Genomic DNA, 20,883 nt, shown 5'->3' with positions numbered 1-20,883 from the left:
CCTGTCATACCACCTTTAAAAATGGGCCAAAAGCAGGGCACTTCCCTGGAGATCCAGCGGCTAAGACTCTGTGCTCCCAAAGCAGGAAGCCTGGGTTCGATCCCTGGTCAGTGAAGTTGATCCCACATTCTGCAACTAAGTGTGTGAATGCAACTAAATATCCCACATGTCGCAACTAGGACCTGGCACAGACAAATAAGTAAATAGATATAAATAAAAGGTTTTCTTTTTTTAATAAAATGGACCAAAAGCAAAGAAGCTACAGAGAAATTGCTTTAGAGAAACAGTCCTGGAAGAGATGAACACATACTCTGCCTACCCTAGGGATTAGCAGTTCATGCCTGAGAGGATCCCTCCCCAGGCTGGGCAAGTTCCAAGGGGGTCTTGCTGAGTGTAAGAGTTGCTGGTGTCTAGTTGTAGTTCTGCCAGTCCCTAACTGAGTGTGATCTCATGGTAGTAAGGCTTTTCACTCCTGAATTTCCTCACCTTTAAAATAGAGGGGGAGTTCCCTGTTGGCCTAGGGGTTAGGATTCGGGGCTTTCACTCCTGCAGCCAGGGTTCAATCCCTGGTCAGGGAACTGAGATGCTGCAAGGCGCATGGTGCGGCCAAAATATTGGAAAAAATTAAATGGAGGTAATTTTTCATCATGTTTCATCAATATTGTTGCAAAACCAAGCAAACTATTGTACATAAGGAAAATGGGTTGCAAACTGCCCACAAATTGACCCCATATGTGGACAGCCCATTCTGACAATAAAACTGGGGCAGAGCACATGCCGCCGGTTTTCTTTGCCACCACTGTCTCCATAACAACCACCCTCCTGTTTTGCTTGCCAGTCTCAGATGTAGGGAAGAGAGATGAAGGTCAGAGAGGGCAAGTGACCAAGACAGAATCACAGAGCCAAGAAAATCAGCTCTTGAAAATATCTAACCACCTGATGACCTGTCCTACCAGTTTTTCCCCAGCACAAAGAGCCTCATTTCTGCTCCCCACCCTGAACCAGTTTCACAGGGTATTGAAGGTCAGCAGCTACAGAAGTTCATCATGATTTAATTTTTGTAGAGATAGGTGGCAAGTGTCCATAGTGTGTGAAAGTGTTAGTTGGTCAGTCGTGTCCGACTCTCTGAAACCCCATGGACTGTAGCCCACCAGGCTCCTCTGTCCATGGGATTCTCCAGGCAAGAATACTGGAATGGGTTACCATTTCCTCCTCCAAGGGATCTTCCCAACCCAGGGATCAGACCCAGTTCTCTCGCATTGTAGGCAGATTCTTTACTATCTGAGCCACCAGGGAAGCAGATGCCCATGGTAAGTGCCAATTTGTCGTTGACAGTATCCTAGCTACTTGCTAGCTGTGTGGCCTTGGGAAAGATTATATTCCCCCATGCATAAAATGGGAGTAAGATCTCCCACAAAGGGTTAAGAAGTTACCAAGTTTACATAAGGCACTTAAAACGGTGCCTCCTGTATATATCAAGCACTTTGTGTTTGCTGCTGCTACAACCACTACCTTGTACCTTGTATATAAGTAACATGCAAGAATGTAATGAAATGTAATGGCTAAACTATCTCCTTGAAATGATAATTCATTCGGGGGAATTCCCTGGTCATCCAGTGTAAGGCTGGGGCTTTCACTGCTCTGCCGAACTTGGGGAACTAAGATCCCACAAGCCCGCCCAGCCAGAGAAGAAGAAGAAGAAAAAAAAAAAAAGTTCATTTTGGAGAAAGCTTTTAAAAACAAACCTAAAACCTCTACCATTGTCAGCTCTAAGAACATGGAGGCAAAATAAAGGTTGGTGTAAATTTGGCTCTGACCTTTACAGTTCCAATTTCATTTATTTATTCATTACTCCCACGAAGCCGCAGACATCGTCATGGATGTCTTCTAAAACCCATTCACACCACCGTACACAGCAGCCTAGCTCTCGTGGACTCCTGACCCGGCTGCCTCGGAGACCAACTCTTTCCCCACCCCTTTCCCGTTCGGCGCTTTCGAATGACGTCAGAAGCGGGCGACAACCCCTAAGGAACCGGTGGCCAGCGCCTGCGCTCTGCCCCAAGCTGCGGCCGGGAATCCTTCTCGGAGCGTACTAGCCGAAGGGCTGCGGGGGATTCCAGACCCACCGGGGCAAGTCTGTAGCGTGAGGCGTCGCTGCGCCGAGGACCATGAACCGCAGCCGCCAGGTGACGTGCGTGGCCTGGGTCCGCTGCGGCGTGGCCAAAGAGACGCCAGACAAGGTGAGGCCTGGTCGCTCCGAGGTATAGGGGGAGCGGCCTCTCTGCAGCATCCTGGGTCAGCGCCGCCTGGGAACCTGGACCCGGAATGCGCGGCCCTGGCGCCGCTGGTGGGACTGCCGGGGTTGGGGCCGGCTGTGGCCTGTTTGCCGTGGCTAGGGCTGTGGCTCCGAGGGTCTGGGACTCCTGGCCCCTTGGGCCCCGCCCCCTCGCCGTCCCTTCCCCCGCGATTCGCACGCACGTGGGCCTCGTGGGCTGGAAGGAGGCGGGATGGTGCTTGCTGAGACCTTCCCGCGAGCCCTCTTGACAACACCACATAGTCTCCCATCACCCTAGTGCGTTTTCAGGCAAACCGGGAAGAGGGGGCACATATCTCCGCCCGGCGTTTAGAGGAATGAACTGGATGAAAACCATGGTGTAGAAAAACTGATGTGGAGACTACGGTGTCGTGAGCCCGAGAGTTGAATTAGGAGTTTCTCGCAGTAGTGCAAATGAAATGATGAGGCCGTGGGGGTGCGGGGGGTAGAGGTAAATGGTGACACGTTATGAAGAGGAAAAGCCTACAGGAGAGACTGAGTCTGTAGCCGAGGAAATTACCTAAGTTATTCAACAGATATTTAACGAAGTGCTGTCTCTGTTCCCAGCATTGTTCGGGGTCTTGGGATAGGCATGAGCAAAACAGGAAAAGTCCCTGCCTTTATGGAGTTGACATGTGCATATATAATTCTTTGTCAGTGGGAATAAATGTTAATGAAAAAAACGGGCGGGGTAGTGTTTGTTTCAGGTTATTGAGTCAGTTCCACCAGGACATAGACTGTTTTATTCTCCAGTTTCCCCAGCATTTGGCACACGGTAGGCATTCAGTTGGCGCTAATGGTAAAGAACCCACCTGCCAATGCAGGAGACAGGAGAGAGGCGGGTTCTATCCCTGGGTCGGGAAGATCCCCCTGGAGGAGGGCATGGCAGCCCACTCCAGTATTCTTGCCTGGAGAATCCAATGGACATAGGAGCCTGGCAGAGGACAGTCCATCTGATTGCAAAGAGTCAGACACGACTGAGCATGCATATAGAATAGGGACAGGAAATAATATATTAAAAATTACTGAAGGAAGCAAGAGTTGTTAAAAGGGGACCAGAGACTTTCAAATACTTGAGGACACTGATTTCCAAACATGTCCACACATTGAAACCACCTGGGGAGCTTCAAAAACTACCAGCTCCCAGGTATTGTGATTTATTTAGTTTGGAGATTAAGAGTCCTTCAGGTGGGAATTCCCTTGTGGTCCAGTGGCTAAGACTCTATGCTCCTGATATGGGGGGGCTGGGTTCGATCCCTGGTTAGGGAACTAGATCCCACATCCCACAACTGAGACTCTATGCAGCCAAATAAATAAAAATAAATGTTTAAAAAAAAAAGAGTCCTTCAGGTGATTCTAATGTGCAGACAGATTTGGGAACCATTGCTTAAGAGTTTGTAGGAAGAAAAGATTGGATTTATTCTACAAAGTCCCAGAAAGAAAAATTCAAAGCAGTAAGAGAAATTAGAAAAGTAAGTATCTCCTAATTAAAATTTTAAGAACCGTTAGTTTCTGGAGCTATCCAATAGGATTTCTATATAATTAAAGGCATTTTGGTACAAACTGGGTGGTTGATTGGTTCATCATCTATGAAGAATGGACGGAACACAGTAAGCTTACAGTTTGGCACTAAAGAGGATGACCAGTTTTGAATAGGATGTCCAAGTGGAGAGTCTTATAGTCAGAAAAATGGAACTACAGTGCACAGGGATAGAGAAGGGAAAGTTTGGAGTAATCCATTCAGAGAGAATGAGCTTTGCAAGGTGGTGACAGTACAGTGAGTGAATACTTGGCAGTGATGCTAGGGAAAAGGTCAGGGGACAAAGGCAGGAGTGCATTGTTTGGGAATATCCGCAGGGAACATGGGGAGAATGGCCACCGAGCTGAGGTAATCAGAAGAAAATGAGATGAGCTATCACAGAAGGCAGTCTATACAAGTCCATCTTTTTTTAAAAAAGTCTGGAGAGAACATGATTTTTGAACAGTTCTGGGTGAGAAGGGATCTTCATTTATAAGGACATGTCAGAAGTCCATTTATGTTAAGTTTAGAGACTTTGGATTGATATTTGACTCTGGATGTCTCTTAAAACCATGTTTTAGATTAGTTTGCAATCTTTTTAATTCAGGGACTTAAAAATGGTGACCTTAAATATATCATAATGAAATGTTTGCTCTCTTATAGGTAGAACTTAGTAAAGAAGAAGTGAAACGTCTCATTGCTGAAGCAAAGGAAAAATTACAGTAAGTTTGGGGATGTTGATTCCTGTAGTCAAGTCTAGATAAAATGTAAATCTTAAACGATGATAACAAGGTGGTCTTATTATTGAACGGTGCCTTTTGGCTGATCTTTTGACTTTTTCTTTTTTCTCCGGCGTAGAGAAGAAGGTGGCAGTGATGAAGAGGAAACAGGCGATCCTTCAGAGGATGGCATGCAGAGTGCCCGCACCCAGGCCCGACCACGGGAGCCCCTGGAGGATGGCGACCCAGAAGATGACAGGACACTGGATGATGATGAGCTGGCCGAGTACGACTTAGATAAATATGATGAAGAAGGCGACCCAGGTTAGAATTTAGTCACTTATACTGGTTTTTAGTCACAAACTCAGTGCATTAGATCATGATACTAGCATTCCAAAGCTTTACTCTGAAATCCCATCGTCCTTTATGTCAGTCAGATAATCTGGGTCAAGGCTCAAGGCAGACAGCATGTTTCCTAAACTGGCTTAAAAAAACCAGTTCAACCCACTTATCTAAGATCTAAAATACAAAACAAAAAAAAATTAATACTGTATATTTTATTGCAAGTAGTGGTTAATCTGTAATTCATTTTTCTTTATCTGCAATAATGAGAGAGAAATTATTACCTCCATTTTACAGAAAAAAATACAGGCTTATAGAGATGAAATAACTTTGCCAGTGTCACACAGCTGGTGAATAATGGAGCTGAGGTTTTAATATTCTCTGACTCTAAAACCTTCATGCTTTTCAGTGTACTTCCTCAGATGCAGAGGATACTTTTTTCCATTGGACTCTGGGCTGTAGGTCCCGCTCTGGGTGGCTTCCATGCTGTTAGGACCAAGTACCATGGAAATACAGAGAAGGGAGAGCTGACCAGTCCAGAGCAAAGCCATTCAGACGCTTGCTTCCTGATACTCTCCATACCCCGCCGAGCACTGGCTCTGCCCACCTTGTCCCATAGAAATTCCCGTCTGTTACCTGTCAGATGTTTAAGACCAAAGAGCCCTGCCTCCTTAAAGTAGCTTCCCCTGGAAATTGAGAGTATCTTCCTTCTGAGTTTTATGTTCCTCGGGGTCTATTCTGTCACCTTTGTAGACATGCCATGAAAGAATGTTGCTTTGAGGTAAATTTGGTGTAAAGGGTAGTATCTCTTCTTTCAGATTCACTGGGCAAGTTAGCCTGTCAGCAGTTATGAGACATCTTGCAATAAAGAAACCCACTTCACTTTATGAGGCTCATCAGTTTACGATTTTCTTTGACCAGGCAACACTTAATGTGTTGATACCAGTGTTTTAGGGACCTATTTATTTCTGGGTCTATAAGGCCACCTCTCTGTAGCACTTTTGAATAATGATTACAAGGAGCAAGCTAGAGATCTGAGTAGAGTTCTGATATTTTCTAAAAGGAGGTTTCTTGGTTTGAGTTGATTCTTGTATTGGAAGAGTGTGTATTTCAAGACTATTAGATGTGCATTCCAGGACCAAAAGTAAATGGCTTTTAAATTCCTATTTATTATTATCTACAATTTACTTTCCCAGTTATAAATGATTCAGAGTTAGTTATGAAATAGACAGTCGGATCTAAGTTCAAAGATGGGATGTGTGTGTGTATTTTACCTGCTCAGTCTGTCCAGCTCTTTGCGACCCCATGGACTGTAGCCTGCTTAGCTCTTCTGTGCATGGAATTCTTCAGGGAAGAATACCGGAGTGGGTAGCCATTTCCATCTCCAGGGGACCTTCCTGACCCAGGGATCAAACCCAGGTCTCCTGCGTTGCAGGCGGATTCTTTACTGTCTGAGCCACCAGAGAAGCCCATGTCTTAGGAAAAATGCTTTAGTCTAAAGGACTGGCTTATTCATTTCATTGTATGAATTCTTATAGATGCTGAAACTCTTGGTGAATCTCTCTTGGGTCTTACGGTCTATGGGAGTAATGATCAAGATCCTTACGTCACTCTGAAAGATACGGTAAATATCTATGTGGTTTTTCTAATTATCCTCCTTAAGTGTTTGAAAAACCTTCCCAAATAGCTGATTCTAATCAATAACTTTTTCTGTCTCCACTTAGGAGCAATATGAACGTGAAGATTTCTTGATTAAGCCCAGTGACAATCTCATAGTTTGTGGCAGAGCTGAACAGGACCAATGCAATTTAGAGGTGCATGGTAAGTGGAATATCTCTTACTAAAAGGTTCTGTACTTAAGTGATATTAAAATAACCATCATAGTAACTACTATGGATTTCTAGGCACCAAATCCTGTTGTATCTCATTTTAGTTGATTCTGTTCATCTGTCTTAAAATTTTGAAGCTTAAAGAGATTATTAGGTTAATACCTTTTTTTATAGGAAACACAGTTACATTGTATGAAAATTAAATCCCTTGGGCTTAATGTTTATTGGCACCTTCTAGGTTACTTGTACTCTATTAACTTGGATTTCTTTGCAGCCTTTAAGTTTGTTGCAGTTAGGCCATTTTTATCCCATGGCCCATTGTGATCTATTTATACAATCAAAAAGACTTTAAATAGCAATTATTTCAATGTGAAGTTATTTTTCTAATTATCTTTGAACTTTTTACATATTTTAAATGTAAACCATGTTGGTGGGATTTTTTAAAGACCAATTCAAGTTTCAAAAAATTGGAACTATTACAGTTAGTCATCACTGATTTTTATACATTCTCATTTGAAAGTTTAGCCATTCCTTTGAATCCTGTGATTCACAGGAGCTGAGAAGTTGAAGTAAAGTAATTGTATTCCTGTTTCATTCTAAGTTAGGTCATTAATGATATGTTTTATTTGGATTTGGTGTGAATCTCCCAAGTTACTTGGTATATCTCTGTTCAGGAATAATTTCAAAATTTCTCTCTAAATCTGAAAAAAAGACATGGTCAAAAGAAGATTGTTTTAAGGTTTCATCGTCATCTTTCTTTAAAATGTAAGCTGAGTACATTGACCATCGTTGAGGTTCTTACAGGACCACAAGTTAATAATTTTCAACACACATTCTCATCATAAAGTGATGTGATAGAACATTACATGGAATCTGCTAGTCCCAAGATCTACCCCAAATACCATGGTCTGAAGAATTTTTTAAAAATCCTTAGCTCATCTTAAATTGCTTCTTTCTAGTAAAAAGCATATTGGGGAGAATTTCTGGTTACTTAGGCTCTATGTTTATCAGTGTTTCATTATATAATTTTTAAGATTTCTTACTGATTTTAATAATAAATATTAAAGCAATTTTTGATAAGCATTTAAATTTCTAAAACTATGAGTTATTTCTCTCCAGTACTGACTTGTTTTGACTTATGACCAAATAGATCTTTAAAAGATAAAATAGTGATGAAGCACTTTTAATGGAGACCTTGTGAGCGTTTTCTGTAGTCGGTGAACCAGAAGGTCGGAGCGTTTTAGCCAGGGAACATGCAGATGGAGCGTTCAGCCTGATGATAATTTTCTGTCAGTGTTTGTGTTCCCCTCTGGGGCTTACCAGGTACTAGGAATATATTAGACATGAAAAACTTTTGCCTAACAGTAAATACTTTGGAATTTCTTTAATGTCATCACTTTAAGTGTATTAAATGTATGACTTTAAGCAAGTGACTGCCATAGGTTTAAAAGGGAGTCTCTGTTCTCTTGAGTGGGATATGATTTCTTACTCTGATGTAATAAAGTCTCTTTTCCCAATCTTTTCAGTTTATAATCAAGAAGAAGATTCTTTTTATGTCCACCATGATATCCTGTTGTCTGCATACCCTTTGAGTGTGGAATGGCTAAATTTTGATCCTAGCCCAGATGACTCAACTGGTAATTAGAAAAAGATTGCTCAATGGTTCTACTCCTGTGTGTTTTTCCTAGCTACAGACATCATCTATTTTGTATGAATGTTTCCAGAATGGTTGATGTTTTATGAAGTTACAGAGTTTTCAGACCACAGCCACTTAATTGTTTGGGGTCTGTATGTCTCCAGACTTTGAACACGCTAAAGAGGTAGCTGCTCACTAGGCGGAAGGACAGGGCCTGATGAGGGCTCAGAACTGTGAGGAGGTCTCCTGAAAACCCAGTGTAAACTGGCATGCTGTGTCCATTGTCATCAGGTAGAGTTCAGTGCACGACCCTTTTCAGAAAACATGAAGTAGAACCAGAATGAAGAGAGAATTAGGCTCTTAGCTTAGTCCCTTTGGCCTTAGCGGCACACTGTTCATTGCCCCATCACACTTAATAATTAGGGTAAAAACTGTTAATACTCACACCTCACGTCTTGTTTGCAAAACTTGTTCACATTCATGATCTAGTCAAATCCTCATCCTTACCACAGCCATGAAGGTAGGAAGGGTTCTGTCATTGTATCAGTGAAGACCCTGGGACCAGGAGACGGAGTCCTTGTCACTCACGCTGTGGTCTGAGGACCAGCAGCGCAGCATTGCCGCCATCTGCGAACTGGTTACAAATGCAGTTTTAAGGCCCCACCCAAGACCTCTGGAAACAATATGCATTTTAACCACATCCAGGCACATGAAAGTTTGAGAGAACTTTCTCTAAGCCATGAGTCAGTCTGCAGTGTAATGTATTTCATTAGAAGTTATTTTTTAAATCTCAAATTATCATTGCCTCCTGTAGGAAATTACATTGCTGTGGGAAATATGACCCCTGTTATTGAAGTATGGGACCTGGATATAGTGGACTCTCTAGAGCCAGTCTTCACACTTGGAAGTAAGCTGTCAAAAAAGAAGAAAAAGAAAGGAAAGAAGGTAAACAAGCTAATAGATATTTAAACTCTAATGATAAATAGAAATAGGTTTGGGGGGAGGTGGGAGCAGGGGTTGAGAATGCGCTGTTTCAGTTAGACGGTTTTGGTGGAATAAGATAAAGTAGTTCCAGAGTTACTGTAGTTTCTAGTTTCAGAAGGCCCATCCAAGGAAAGATCGATTTCTGATTACATATAACCTACACTAGCACATTATTCATCCTTACACAAGACAAGTTACTCTTAGATTATGATCCTCCTTATGTATATAGTGGCTATTCACACTAATATGCTACTTTTGAACTTTTAAAATGTTTCTCTTTAGCCTTGAGTATGTTGAATTCTAAATATCCTTGTATTCCTATAACTTTTTAAATTGTTACATTTTTGGTTGGGGGTTGATTTATAGAATTATAACAGATAAAGAACTACTATAGTTTCTTCCCTGTAAAGAACATTTATCATATCTCTGAAGTAAGAGGGAGACAAGGTGTTTCTTTCCCTAGATCTTGGAGCAAGTTTATGTAAGATCAGAATAATCTTAAGGTTTTAAAGAATCTTTCAAATTAATAAACCAGTTTTATTGGGGTGATGCTTTAATACCAAAAGTAATTAAACAATTATTACAGAATTCCTCAGCAGATGGGCATACAGATGCTGTCCTTGACCTTTCTTGGAATAAGCTGGTCAGGTAAGAAGAAATACTATTTGCAGGCTTGTTAAAGACTGTAACCACTGTGATTTTGCCTCACGTCTTCATTCAGTCTCTCTACATTGTGTTTTCACATCTTTATGTCCTTGTTTTCTTCTCTTTCCCTGCAGTAGACATTGCTGGGATGCAGGAATGCTGCTATCTGTATCCTTGCAAGCCCCCCCCACCTGCCGTCTCTTCACTTGGCAGATGCTCATTACCTGTGTGGGGACCAGGTGCCCTTCTTCCAGCACCGCTGGGAAAACCAGCATGTGCTGCGGTTGCAATGCCAGTGGTGTGGGAGAATTGTTACTGCAGGGAAGACATTTTTCTCACGTCGTTTAGTTTTGACAACATCTTGTCCACATGTTCTTTTTTTGTAAAATATTATCATTTTAACCATGTTTAGGTGTACAGTTTTTTGGACATAGTTTTTCTGGACATCTCACACATTGTGCAATCATTACCACCATTCAACTCCAGAAGTTTTTCTTCTTCCAAAACTGAAACTATATGCCCAGTAAATTCCCCATTTCCTGCCCACCCACGCCTTAGTAACCACCATTCTCCTTTCTATCTCTATGAGTCGACTCCTCCAGGTACCTCTTATAAGTGGAATCATATAGTATTTGTCTTCTTGTGACTGGCTTATTTCACTTAGGAAAAGGTTCATCCATGTTGTAGCGTATAGCAGGAGTTCCTTCCATTTTAAGATCAAATGATACTCCATTGTACATATATGCCATATTTTGTTTATCCATCTGTTATGGACACCTGGGCTGTTTCCACTTCTTGGCCCTTGTGAATAATGCTGGTGTCATTGACATACGTATAATAACGTGGGTTTACATGTATTCGTTAGAGTCCCTTCTTCGAGTTCATTTGAATATACAGCTAAAATTAAAATTGCTGCAGCTAATGGTATTTCTACGTTTAACTTCTTGAAAAACCACCATACTGTTTGCTACAGCAGTTGCAGTTTACCTTCCAACCCCAGTGCACAAGGGTTCCAGTTTCTCCACATCCTTTTGAACACTTGATACTTGCTGTTTTTGTTATTGTTGTCTTTGTAATAGCCATCCTAACTGGTGTGAAGTGGTATCTCATTGTAGCTTTGAGTTGCACTTCCCTAGTGATTAGTGATGTCAAGCATCTTTTCCAGTACTTATTGGTCATTTGTATATCTTCTTTGGGGAAATGTCTATCCAAATCCTTCTGTCCATTTTTTCAGTTGTTTGGTTTTTTTTGCTGTTGTAAATGAATGAAATGTGGTTTCCTTGGTGGCTCAGATGGTAAGGAATCTGCCTGCAATGCAGGAGACCCCGGTTCGATCCCTAAGTTGGGAAGATCCTCTTTGCTGTTAAGTTGTAGGAGTTCTTTATATATTCTGAAAATTAATCTCTTAAGAGATTTGTGATTTGCCAATATTTTCCCCCATTCAGTGGATTGACTTTAACCCTGTTGAAGTGTCCTTCAAAGCACACAAGTTTTTCATTTTGATGTGGTGCAGTTCATTTTTACTTTTGTTGCCTGTGCTTTTAGTGTAATGGAGAAGGAAATGGCAGCCCACTCCAGTACTCTTGCCTGAAGGATCCCATGGACAGAAGAGCCTGGTGGGCTACAGTCCATGGGGTCACAAAGAGTTGGACGTGACTGAGCGACGTCACGTTCACATTAGTGTAATAGTGAAGAAATCATTGGCAAATCCACTGTCACGAAGATTTTCATCCCTTAAAGTTTTATAGTTTTAGCTCTTAGGTTTAAGTCTTTGATATATTTTGAGTTATTTTGTATACTCTGTAAGGTAAGAGTTCAACTTAATTCTTTTGTGTGTCATCCATGTATTTTTTATACTTATTACCTCAAAAGGGCCATTTTCCTAATAGTACAGTTGGTTTGAGGGGCTACTGAGGCAAGGAAGGTAAGCATTAGAATGAGTACAACTTACTTAGAGGGGAAGAACAAACTTGATTACCCAAGACAGTTTTTTTAAAGGCATTTCTATTACTCTGGACACTTCATAATTTGAGCATTCTAAGGAAGATCCCAGAGTGCTAGCTTACTGAAGGATATCCTGCCTTCTCATTTGTGTTCAGACCTCTACAGAGTTACAACTATTTGGGGAAATGGACTTGAGAACGTTGTTTAGGTTAGTATTTCCCAAACTTAGCTGCAAATCAGAACCTCTGGGTAACCTCTCAGTATATTGAAAATCTTGCATTTCTTTTGTTAAATTTACTCCTAGGTATTTTATTTTATTTTTTGGTAGGGTTATAAGCGGAACTCTTACATGTAATGCTCTTGATTTTTAAAAGATTACCCGATTTGTTTCCTCCCTTTCTCAGAAATGTGCTGGCCAGTGCATCAGCTGATAACACTGTTATTCTGTGGGATATGTCCTTGGGGAAGCCAGCGGCTAGCCTTGCCGTACACACAGACAAGGTATAGTGATTTCGTGGATAAAAGGGATTCTAAAAAGCTGGGGCATATATTGACTACAACAAATAATCCCAAACATTTATATATGACTTTCGTGAATTACAAAGTGCTTTGACATGCTAACCCACTGGATCTTCACAGAGCCCTTTGTGATAGTTATAATTATTATCCTCTTGAGCAGTGCAAAATTAGGTACCGAAAGGTAAAGTGACTAGGAACATTAGTGCTTTGGAACATTTTTTACAGAGGCTCCTAGAAAGGGATGAAGGGCGTCAGTCACGTAATGGGGTTAAAGAATTTAACAGTTGATACTGCAGAACCCAAGGATCTAATGTGCTAATGCATGTTGTGAAACTTCCAGAATGTGTAGCATTGCCCAGTAAGTTTGACCACTCCCCTTTTTCTTCTGACTGTACTTTAACATCTGAGGGACATAGGTATTCTGCCTAGCACAATTTGGGGAATGCTGCATTGGGTCTTTTAAGTATCAGCTTTTATTTAGAAGTATGTTTTGTCCTTCTGATTATGTAGTACGTTTATGCTTCTTCACATAATACATTTCAAAGGAAAAAATTTGTAGGAACACTACTAAGTTGATTCCCATCACGTATTAGGCAGTTTTACCAAAACCAAACAAACATTTATCTATTAATTTATGTTTCTTCCTCTTAGGTCCAGACTCTCCAGTTTCATCCATTTGAAGCACAGACTCTGATTTCTGGATCATATGATAAGTAAGAAAGCATTTTAGGAATTAATTGTTGTTGGTTTTTTCCCTCTTGAACTAACTCAGAAAGTGTCACTGAATGTTCAGATAGAATTTATTACTTTGGCTTTTATGTGTTTAAATCTTTACTAGTACTTATTTGTCCTTTCAGCTTGATCTTCTCAGTCTGCAAGGGAATATGGTTCTGTTATAATTCCCAGCTAACATCTTCAATTTTTAGAGGGTGTATGAGTTGGACGTTGCTCTGAAGCAAGCCATCCCCAAATTCAGTGTCTTAAGCGATGAATATTTGCTTCTTGTCCTGTGCAAGGTTGAGCTAATCGAGGCTAGATTCAACTGATAGCTCTACTAATCTTGACTTGTTTAGGCCCAGAGACTCTGCTGTTTCACATCCTTTTAAAACTAGCAGGCTAGTCCACATATGTTGCCACAGCAAGGTCAGGAGTACAAGCAGAGACACCAGGGCCTCTTAGACATGGGCTTAGACCTACTACACATCTCTCTCACTCTAGGCTGAAACAGACATCACATGGAGTGGAAAATGAACTCTGCCTTTAGGGGAGGAACTCCTAGATCACTGACAGAGGGCATGGATGTGGGGAGAGATGAAGAATTGGGACCACTGCAGTCCATCACAGGGGGTTTCCAAATCATGTGTGTGCTCTTTACGGATTGGAGATGGGAGAGGTAGCTAATAAAAACAGAAAATAAGTTGCAGTCTTTTATTTTGTATCCTTATCCTTGTGTAGTTTTGTATCAGTCCCAACTACAAAAGTCTATTCATCTGTTCCCCCAACACAGTAACCTGCTTGTAGAGAGTAAATGTGACTGAGACATGTTAACCTGGCTTCCCTCATAGCTCATTTGGTGAAGAATCCACCTGCAATGCAGGAGACCCTGGTTCGATTCCTGGGTCTGGAAGATCCGCTGGAGAAGGGACAGGCTACCCTCTCTAGTATTCTTGGGCTTCCCCTATGGCTCAGCTGGTAAAGAATCCACCTGCAATGCGGGAGCCTGAGGTTGGATCCCTGATTTGGGAAGATCCCATGGAGAAGGGAAAGGCTACCCATTCCAGTATTCTGGCCTAGAGAATCCAATGGACTGTATAGTCCATGGGGTCACAAAGAGTTGGACACAGTTGAGTGACTTTCACTTCACTTCATTCATCTGTTCCCCCAACGTGGTAACCTGCTTATAGAGAGTAAATGTGGCTAAGACTGGCTCTGAGCAGTATTGGAGAAAGACAAATTAGAAATTGTCCTTTTCTTTGGGTAATGGAGACGATTCATCTTTGAAATAGAGGATTCAATCTGGGGGAGGTCAAGGCCACTGTGACATCTGGAGCCACCAGTGTCTTCAAGTGACAGGACCAGAGTTCACCAATTAGTAAAAATCAACTCATCTGTTCTTTTAGAACCTTAAAATAGGCTGTAAATAATTGGGTCTTGATGTCATGGTGGGGGTTATTGAGCGCTTAGAACCCTGACTGTGCCTGGACACGCCCAGGTCCGTGGCTCTGTATGACTGCCGGAGTCCGGAGGAGACACACCGGATGTGGCGCTTCAGTGGGCAGATTGAGAGAGTGACCTGGAACCACTTTTCACCGTGTCATTTTTTGGTAAGAATATGCGCATTGCTGTTTATTAGATTATTAATGACTTATTTTCTTTACTTCCATTGTAGAAAAGCTTTTTCTATATCAACAGTGTGAAGTATTTGCATTTGGGGTTTATTTAAAAAAAAAAAAAAATCTCTCAACAAGAGAACAATGAATTCACCACAAAAAAAATGGTAAACATGTAAATAATTTTGCTAATTTCCAACCATTCCAAAGCATGCCACATTTTTAGTTGTAATAATTAGTTGATCATTGTAAAATTATTTTGTAATACTGAGCATGACAAATACTAAGGCACACATATTTTCTAGGTTATTTGCTAACATGGTTATCAGTACTAAAATCACAGAAATTCATTTTGTTTCCAATGATTAAATCAGTTCAAGAAAATTTTCCTTTATTTAAATATTAGTACTTCAGTGGAGCTCCAGTGATGCTAATGCTATCATGTTTAATAAATATAGCACTTACACCTTCTCTGGTGGTCCAGACAGTAAAGAATTTGCCTGCAGTGCAGGAAACCCAGGTTCGATCCCTGAGTTGGGAAGACCCCCTGGAGAAGGAAATGGCAACCCACTCCAGTATTCTTGCCTGGAGAATTAATTCCATGGACAGAGAAGCCTGGTGGGCTATAGTCCATAGGGTCACAAAGAGTCAGAAACGACTGAGTGACTTAACACTTACTTACTAATGTACCACTGTCTCCCAGATGGGAAGAAAGTTTATGATCATTTTGTGAATACCCATAATATCTGCAGAGAACAGTTTTCCATGTTGCATCCAAAGAGGCCACTGATATTTCAGTTCATGGAAAAATAAAATCCCAGCTTTTATCTAGAAGCCAAGGAATCATGTATTTCCTAATTTTCCTAAAGCAAATATCTAGTGCTTTATAAATGAGGGACAGAATTCTTTGGGGAAAAAAAAAAAAGCTTTCTTTGAATATGTGAGGTTTCAGTAAGGTTCCTGCAGTTGTGATTCTAGGGGCATATCATCTCAACCCTCTGCAGAGGTGCGTGTGATTCCCAGCCTGAGCCACCTCAAGCCAGATCCCATCTTGCAACATCTCAGGTGAAGCCCCAGTTACATTGGAGAGCTGGCTCTCAGCAGGCAGGTGCACACATGTCCTAGGTTATTTGCTGCCAAATGGTTATCAGCCCTAAAATCACAAACATTTAAGGAAGTGGAAAGTAATCAAAGTAAAATGGTGTACCTCCATCCCTCAAGTCTCAAAAGATGAAACGCCCCTCCTTTTCCTTTTTTGTGCCCATTACAGCCCCACCTATAAAACTGCATCAATTGTCCCATTTTTGCCACTCTTTCCTGACTCTTGCCCTTGGCCTATATATAGGTGCAAGTCTCTGTCTCCCATCAGTGACCAGGTCTGTCTCTTAATCCCTTCAAAGTTTTCTCTTCCTTTCTTGAAAATGGGACTGTAATCTGCCTCAGTCCTTTCCTGATTAAACCTCTTTGCCCAAACACTGACAGCATTGTCACTTTCTTTAGAAGCCTTGCCTCCTTGGGTTCTGTTATTTTCCTTCCCTCTTTGATCCTGACCTCTGTGAGCTCCTCCTCAGCCTTTACCGTGAGTGGCGTGTTCTCCAGGCCTCTGTCCTCACACGGCGCTCTAAATTCTGCACTCACAGAGCAAATCCCTTCTCTTCTCATGGATGTAACTTCTGCCTCTGTGCCACCGTATTTCTAACCCCAGTCTGTATCAACTACATTGCTTCATACTCATATCCAACTTCCTAATAGACCTGTCAGCTAAACTAGTCCTTGTAAGAGCCAACTCACCGTACCACAAGTGAATTCCTTATGTCCATGCTAGTTTTTAATAAGCGTCTCAGGTATGTCAGGTCCATAGCTGATTTTCACAAGGATTTATACTATTTACCCATTGCTAAGTTTTATTATCATGTAACATTGCTGTGCTCATCTTTTACTCTTTCCAGGCCAGTACAGATGACGGCTTTGTATATAATTTGGATGCACGTTCAGATAAGCCAATTTTTACACTTAACGCACACAATGATGAAATTTCTGGTGAGCAAGAATATGGTTTCTTTCATTTCTGTTAACCTATGATGAAGTAAATTTATTTCAAAGTGAGAGTCCCTGAACTAGTCTTATCTTCCTCTAGGTCTTGATCTAAGCAGTCAAATCAAGGGCTGTCTTGTGACTGCATCAGCAGACAAGTACGTGAAGATCTGGGACATATTAGGAGACAGGCCAAGTCTGGTTCACTCTCGCGATATGAAAATGGTAAGAATACTCATGGGCATCTTGGTTCTTTCTGTTTCTGATCTATTGTTTTTCTCTAGGAATCACTGCACAAAAGAATATGGATTTGTTGGGAAGTTAATTTGGGTCTTAGTCAAATTCTGGAAGTTTTCTAATTTAGGGCAATTTGGGGAGAAATCAATGACTGTCTGGTTCCTTTTCCAACTTTCATGATTAACAGTTGCTTGTGGAAAACCAGGATGAGGAGGAGGTGGTTTTCTAGGACAGAAGTAAAATGGCTACAAATTTTTTTTTACAACTTTACTTTGGAGTATGGTTGATGAACAATGTTGTTTCAGGTGTCAGCAAAGTGATTCAGTTATACTTACACATGTATCTACTCTTTTTCAAGTTATTTTCCCATTAAGATTGTTACATAGTACTAAGCAGACTTCCCTGTGCATTGCAATAGGTCCTTGTTGGTTATCCATCTGAAATACAGCAGTGTGCGCATGTCACTTCCTAACTCCCACCCCTGCCCCCATTCCCTGCTGGTAACTGTATGCTCCACAGCTTTTTAACCTTAAAATCAAGCCCATCTCTGAAAATCTTGAACCTTTTAGGGCACCACAGCTGTTGAGGTCAGTGTATCACCTACCTCTTTGTATAACTATTTAATAGTTCTTACTACACTGAAATTACTACATAGTAGCAAAAGTTTTAGAAATGATTAGAATTCAACAATTCATCAAATATTTATTGAGCATAGTGTATACCAGGCATTTTAAAAATTCAGCTGTAGATATAGAACACTATACAGCCGTTGAAAACTGTATACATGAATGTTTGTGTATTTTAAAATATGGGTAGGCAGTTTTATAGAGCATTTTTTCCAAGTATTTATCTTAATTGAAGGATAATTACTTTACAATATTGTGATGGTTTTTGCCATATATTAATATGAATTGGCCATAGGTATACATGCCCCCCCCATCCTGAACACCCCTCCCCACCTACAGAGCAGTTTTCATAGTATTATCCCATGCATATATTTAAATACTTAAGTGTTCAATGTTTATATGTAATTCTAGAAGACCCTGTGCCAAAACATGAACAGCTGATTATCTCAGAGTTATTTTTATACTTCTTGTTTATATTTTCTATGATGCATGTAGGCTTCCCTGATAGCTCAGCTGGTAAAGAATCCTCCTGTGATGCAGGAGACCCCAGTTCGATTCCTGGGTTGGGAAGATCCCCTGGAGAAGGGATAGGCTAGCCACTCCAGTATTCTTGGGCTTCCCTTATGGCTCCGCTGGTAAAAAATGCAATGCGGGAGACCTGGGTTCAATCCCTGAGTTGGGAAGATCCCCTGGAGAAGGGAAAGGCTATGATGCATGTGTTATCTAGTAATATGTTGGGGTCCTTTAATGGACCGGAACCTTGTGGTACGGAGTCGACGATAAAGTAAAAGAGAGAAAGAGGCTGATATCCCTTTGTTTACGCAGAGGACCAATAAAGTCCTTGACACAGAACTTGCAGCGCTCACGAAGGCACCAGGCGCCCTCTCGAGGGGGTCTTAGAAGCCCGGGCAGAAAAGTGAGCACGACGGGTCTCCACGCTCCAGAGAGTCAGCCAGAAAAAGAGAGAGAGCGAGAGAGACAAAAAAGACCCGGGGACCTAAGCTCTGATGGAGCAAAGGTGCTTTAATGATTTTCCTATGAGTATATATAGGCTGTGGTACAAGAAACTTCTTTCGGGAATGATAGAGATCAGAAAACCGAACGTACATCAACCGTTACCAAGGGAACAAGGGGTAATGTTAGTCACAAGGTCAGGAGGCAATCCATATCTCAAGAAAGGGGAACGAGACTAAGCAGTTTTGTCCTAAAGAGAATGTTTACTAAAGGAGACCCAAGCCTGCCTCACACAATGACCTCAGTCCCTGGGAGCAGCGTGCTGTTCCACTTGAAGAAGGACAAAGGACTCATGAGAGACAGCACGTAGGAATCCTCCCATCAAACATTCCCTGACAGTAATAGAGTTAAAAAACAAAACATTAAACTTTTAACATTAAATGATTGTACTATAGCATTATTACTTAAAAAGGAGAATTCGTTTCTGGGAGTATTAAGCAGATTAAATTTACTAGGAAATCCCTATTAGATGATAATAGAGATGTGAGCCTGAGTGGTCAGAGCATGCACCCAGTCTCACAGAGATAATCCCACCAACTTGACTGTTTTGACTGTGAAGTACCTTTACAGGAGCCCTGAAGGAGATTCTGGTGGGTTGGTTTTCAGTGACATTCAATCGTAGGGTCTTGTAGACAGGAGTAGGGAATCGAGATTAGCGCTTTCTGGGAAGATTGAAATCACTGACTGTGTTCTCTTCTCAGGGAGTTCTCTTCTGTTCTTCCTGTTGCCCTGATTTGCCATTTATTTATGCTTTTGGAGGTCAGAAGGAAGGGCTTCGGGTCTGGGATATAAGCACAGTCTCTTCAGGTAAGAATTCCTAATTTCCTGCTTTTTCTGGGTAAGTTCTGTAAGAGCTAACATAGAACGTGTGGCTTGAGTACATCAGGGAGACGGCAAAGACAGACCCAGTGTTCATCCTCCAGTACAGTCGCTCAGGAAACCGACAAGATCAAGTTGTAATATGGAAATGTTCATATTCACAAATAAGTTTGTCTTCATACTTTAATTTTAAAATATCTATGACAAAATTTGAATTCTAAAAATGAAAGATTTTATTTAAAAAAGGGTTTTATTGGCAAGCTGGAAGGGTATGTAGTATGATCTCCTCTCCCACACTCCCGAAATCCAGCTTCCCTGAAGGGGCCAGGTTCCCTTCTATTACTTTGATGTAATTTGGAATGCTGCAGCCCTACTCTGATTCCTGCATCTTCAATTCCCTGACGAAAACAAGTCCTAAATCCCCAAAACAATTCTATTGTGGTCATGAAACGGAGAAAGATGAAGGCAGGAAATAATCAGAATTAAGTGTAATAAGGGAAGGACAGAGTCACTGTCATGAGGGATTGGACATTTGTTATCAAGGTGGATTCAATAAATCTAGGACAAGGCAAAGAAAGTAAAGTATAAAAAAAAAAGTAGACCAGTATAAAACAGTTAACCTCATTCAGAACATTATTTTAGACTTTGAGTTGGTTACTTTCCAGTTTATAAAGTGCTAAACATGTTTTTCAAAAGAAGATCTCCCACAACAGGGTAGAGAACCTCGTTGCTCATTTTTTTATATTATTTTCTGATCTGGTAGTTTCTTAACCATTTATTTTATGTTTTAGTAAATGAAGCATTTGGAAGACGAGAGAGGCTTGTTCTCGGCAATGCAAGAACTTCGTCTATTAGCGGCCCCTTTGGGAACAGGAGCTCAGAAACACCAATGGAGTCTTAATGAAGATCATAGTTTGCTGTTTTATTTATCCTAACTGAGTTTTAAAAAGCTGGCCTAAAGATGCCCCTTGTGCAGCTGCAGCCATCCAAGTGACTGGACCAGAGCTGCCTGACCCCCCCTGCAGCTGTGGAGGCAGCACTCGGGGCTGGCCTCCATGCTGACCTCTCAAGCGTGTGGCACACAGGGCTCCACTTGCAGTCACTTCTTGAAAGGAGGAATAAAAAGGTTTTTAGAAATTCATTCCGTAAATGTGCCATCTGTCACAGGTAGTCTAGGATGTAAAATAAGTAGTACTTCATGGAATCTGAAAAGGAGAAAATCCTGTAATCTTAAGAGATGGGTAAACCTAGGCCTTGGAAGGTGGTGATTAGGCCAAGGGTCCAGAGTAGACCATGAACAGAGGTGGGTCCATGGGGGACTACACTTTCCTGACAATTGTTCTCCAGTTAATGCTCAGGAGTTAGAAATCTT

General features: G+C 41.3%; 1 protein-coding gene across 1 annotated transcript; it reads left to right on the top strand.

The window, feature by feature from the left end:
* Window positions 1-2,017: 2,017 nt before the first annotated feature.
* Window positions 2,018-20,652, top strand: PWP1 (PWP1 homolog, endonuclein). Its single transcript, XM_061125433.1, has 15 exons — window positions 2,018-2,240; window positions 4,497-4,555; window positions 4,692-4,876; window positions 6,433-6,518; window positions 6,619-6,715; window positions 8,250-8,360; window positions 9,174-9,304; window positions 9,930-9,991; window positions 12,337-12,433; window positions 13,103-13,164; window positions 14,664-14,775; window positions 16,731-16,821; window positions 16,919-17,040; window positions 19,394-19,499; window positions 20,303-20,652. Exons 1-15 carry the CDS (start codon window positions 2,169-2,171, stop codon window positions 20,410-20,412), a joined length of 1,503 nt encoding a protein of 500 aa, XP_060981416.1. The 5' UTR covers window positions 2,018-2,168; the 3' UTR covers window positions 20,413-20,652.
* The last annotated feature ends 231 nt before the right edge of the window (window positions 20,653-20,883 follow it).

This window comes from Dama dama, chromosome 22, assembly GCF_033118175.1.
Source record: "Dama dama isolate Ldn47 chromosome 22, ASM3311817v1, whole genome shotgun sequence".
Classification (NCBI taxonomy): Eukaryota; Metazoa; Chordata; class Mammalia; order Artiodactyla; family Cervidae; genus Dama; species Dama dama.
The sequence above is the reverse complement of the archived record's forward strand: the minus strand, read 5'-3'. Positions and strand labels throughout refer to the sequence as shown.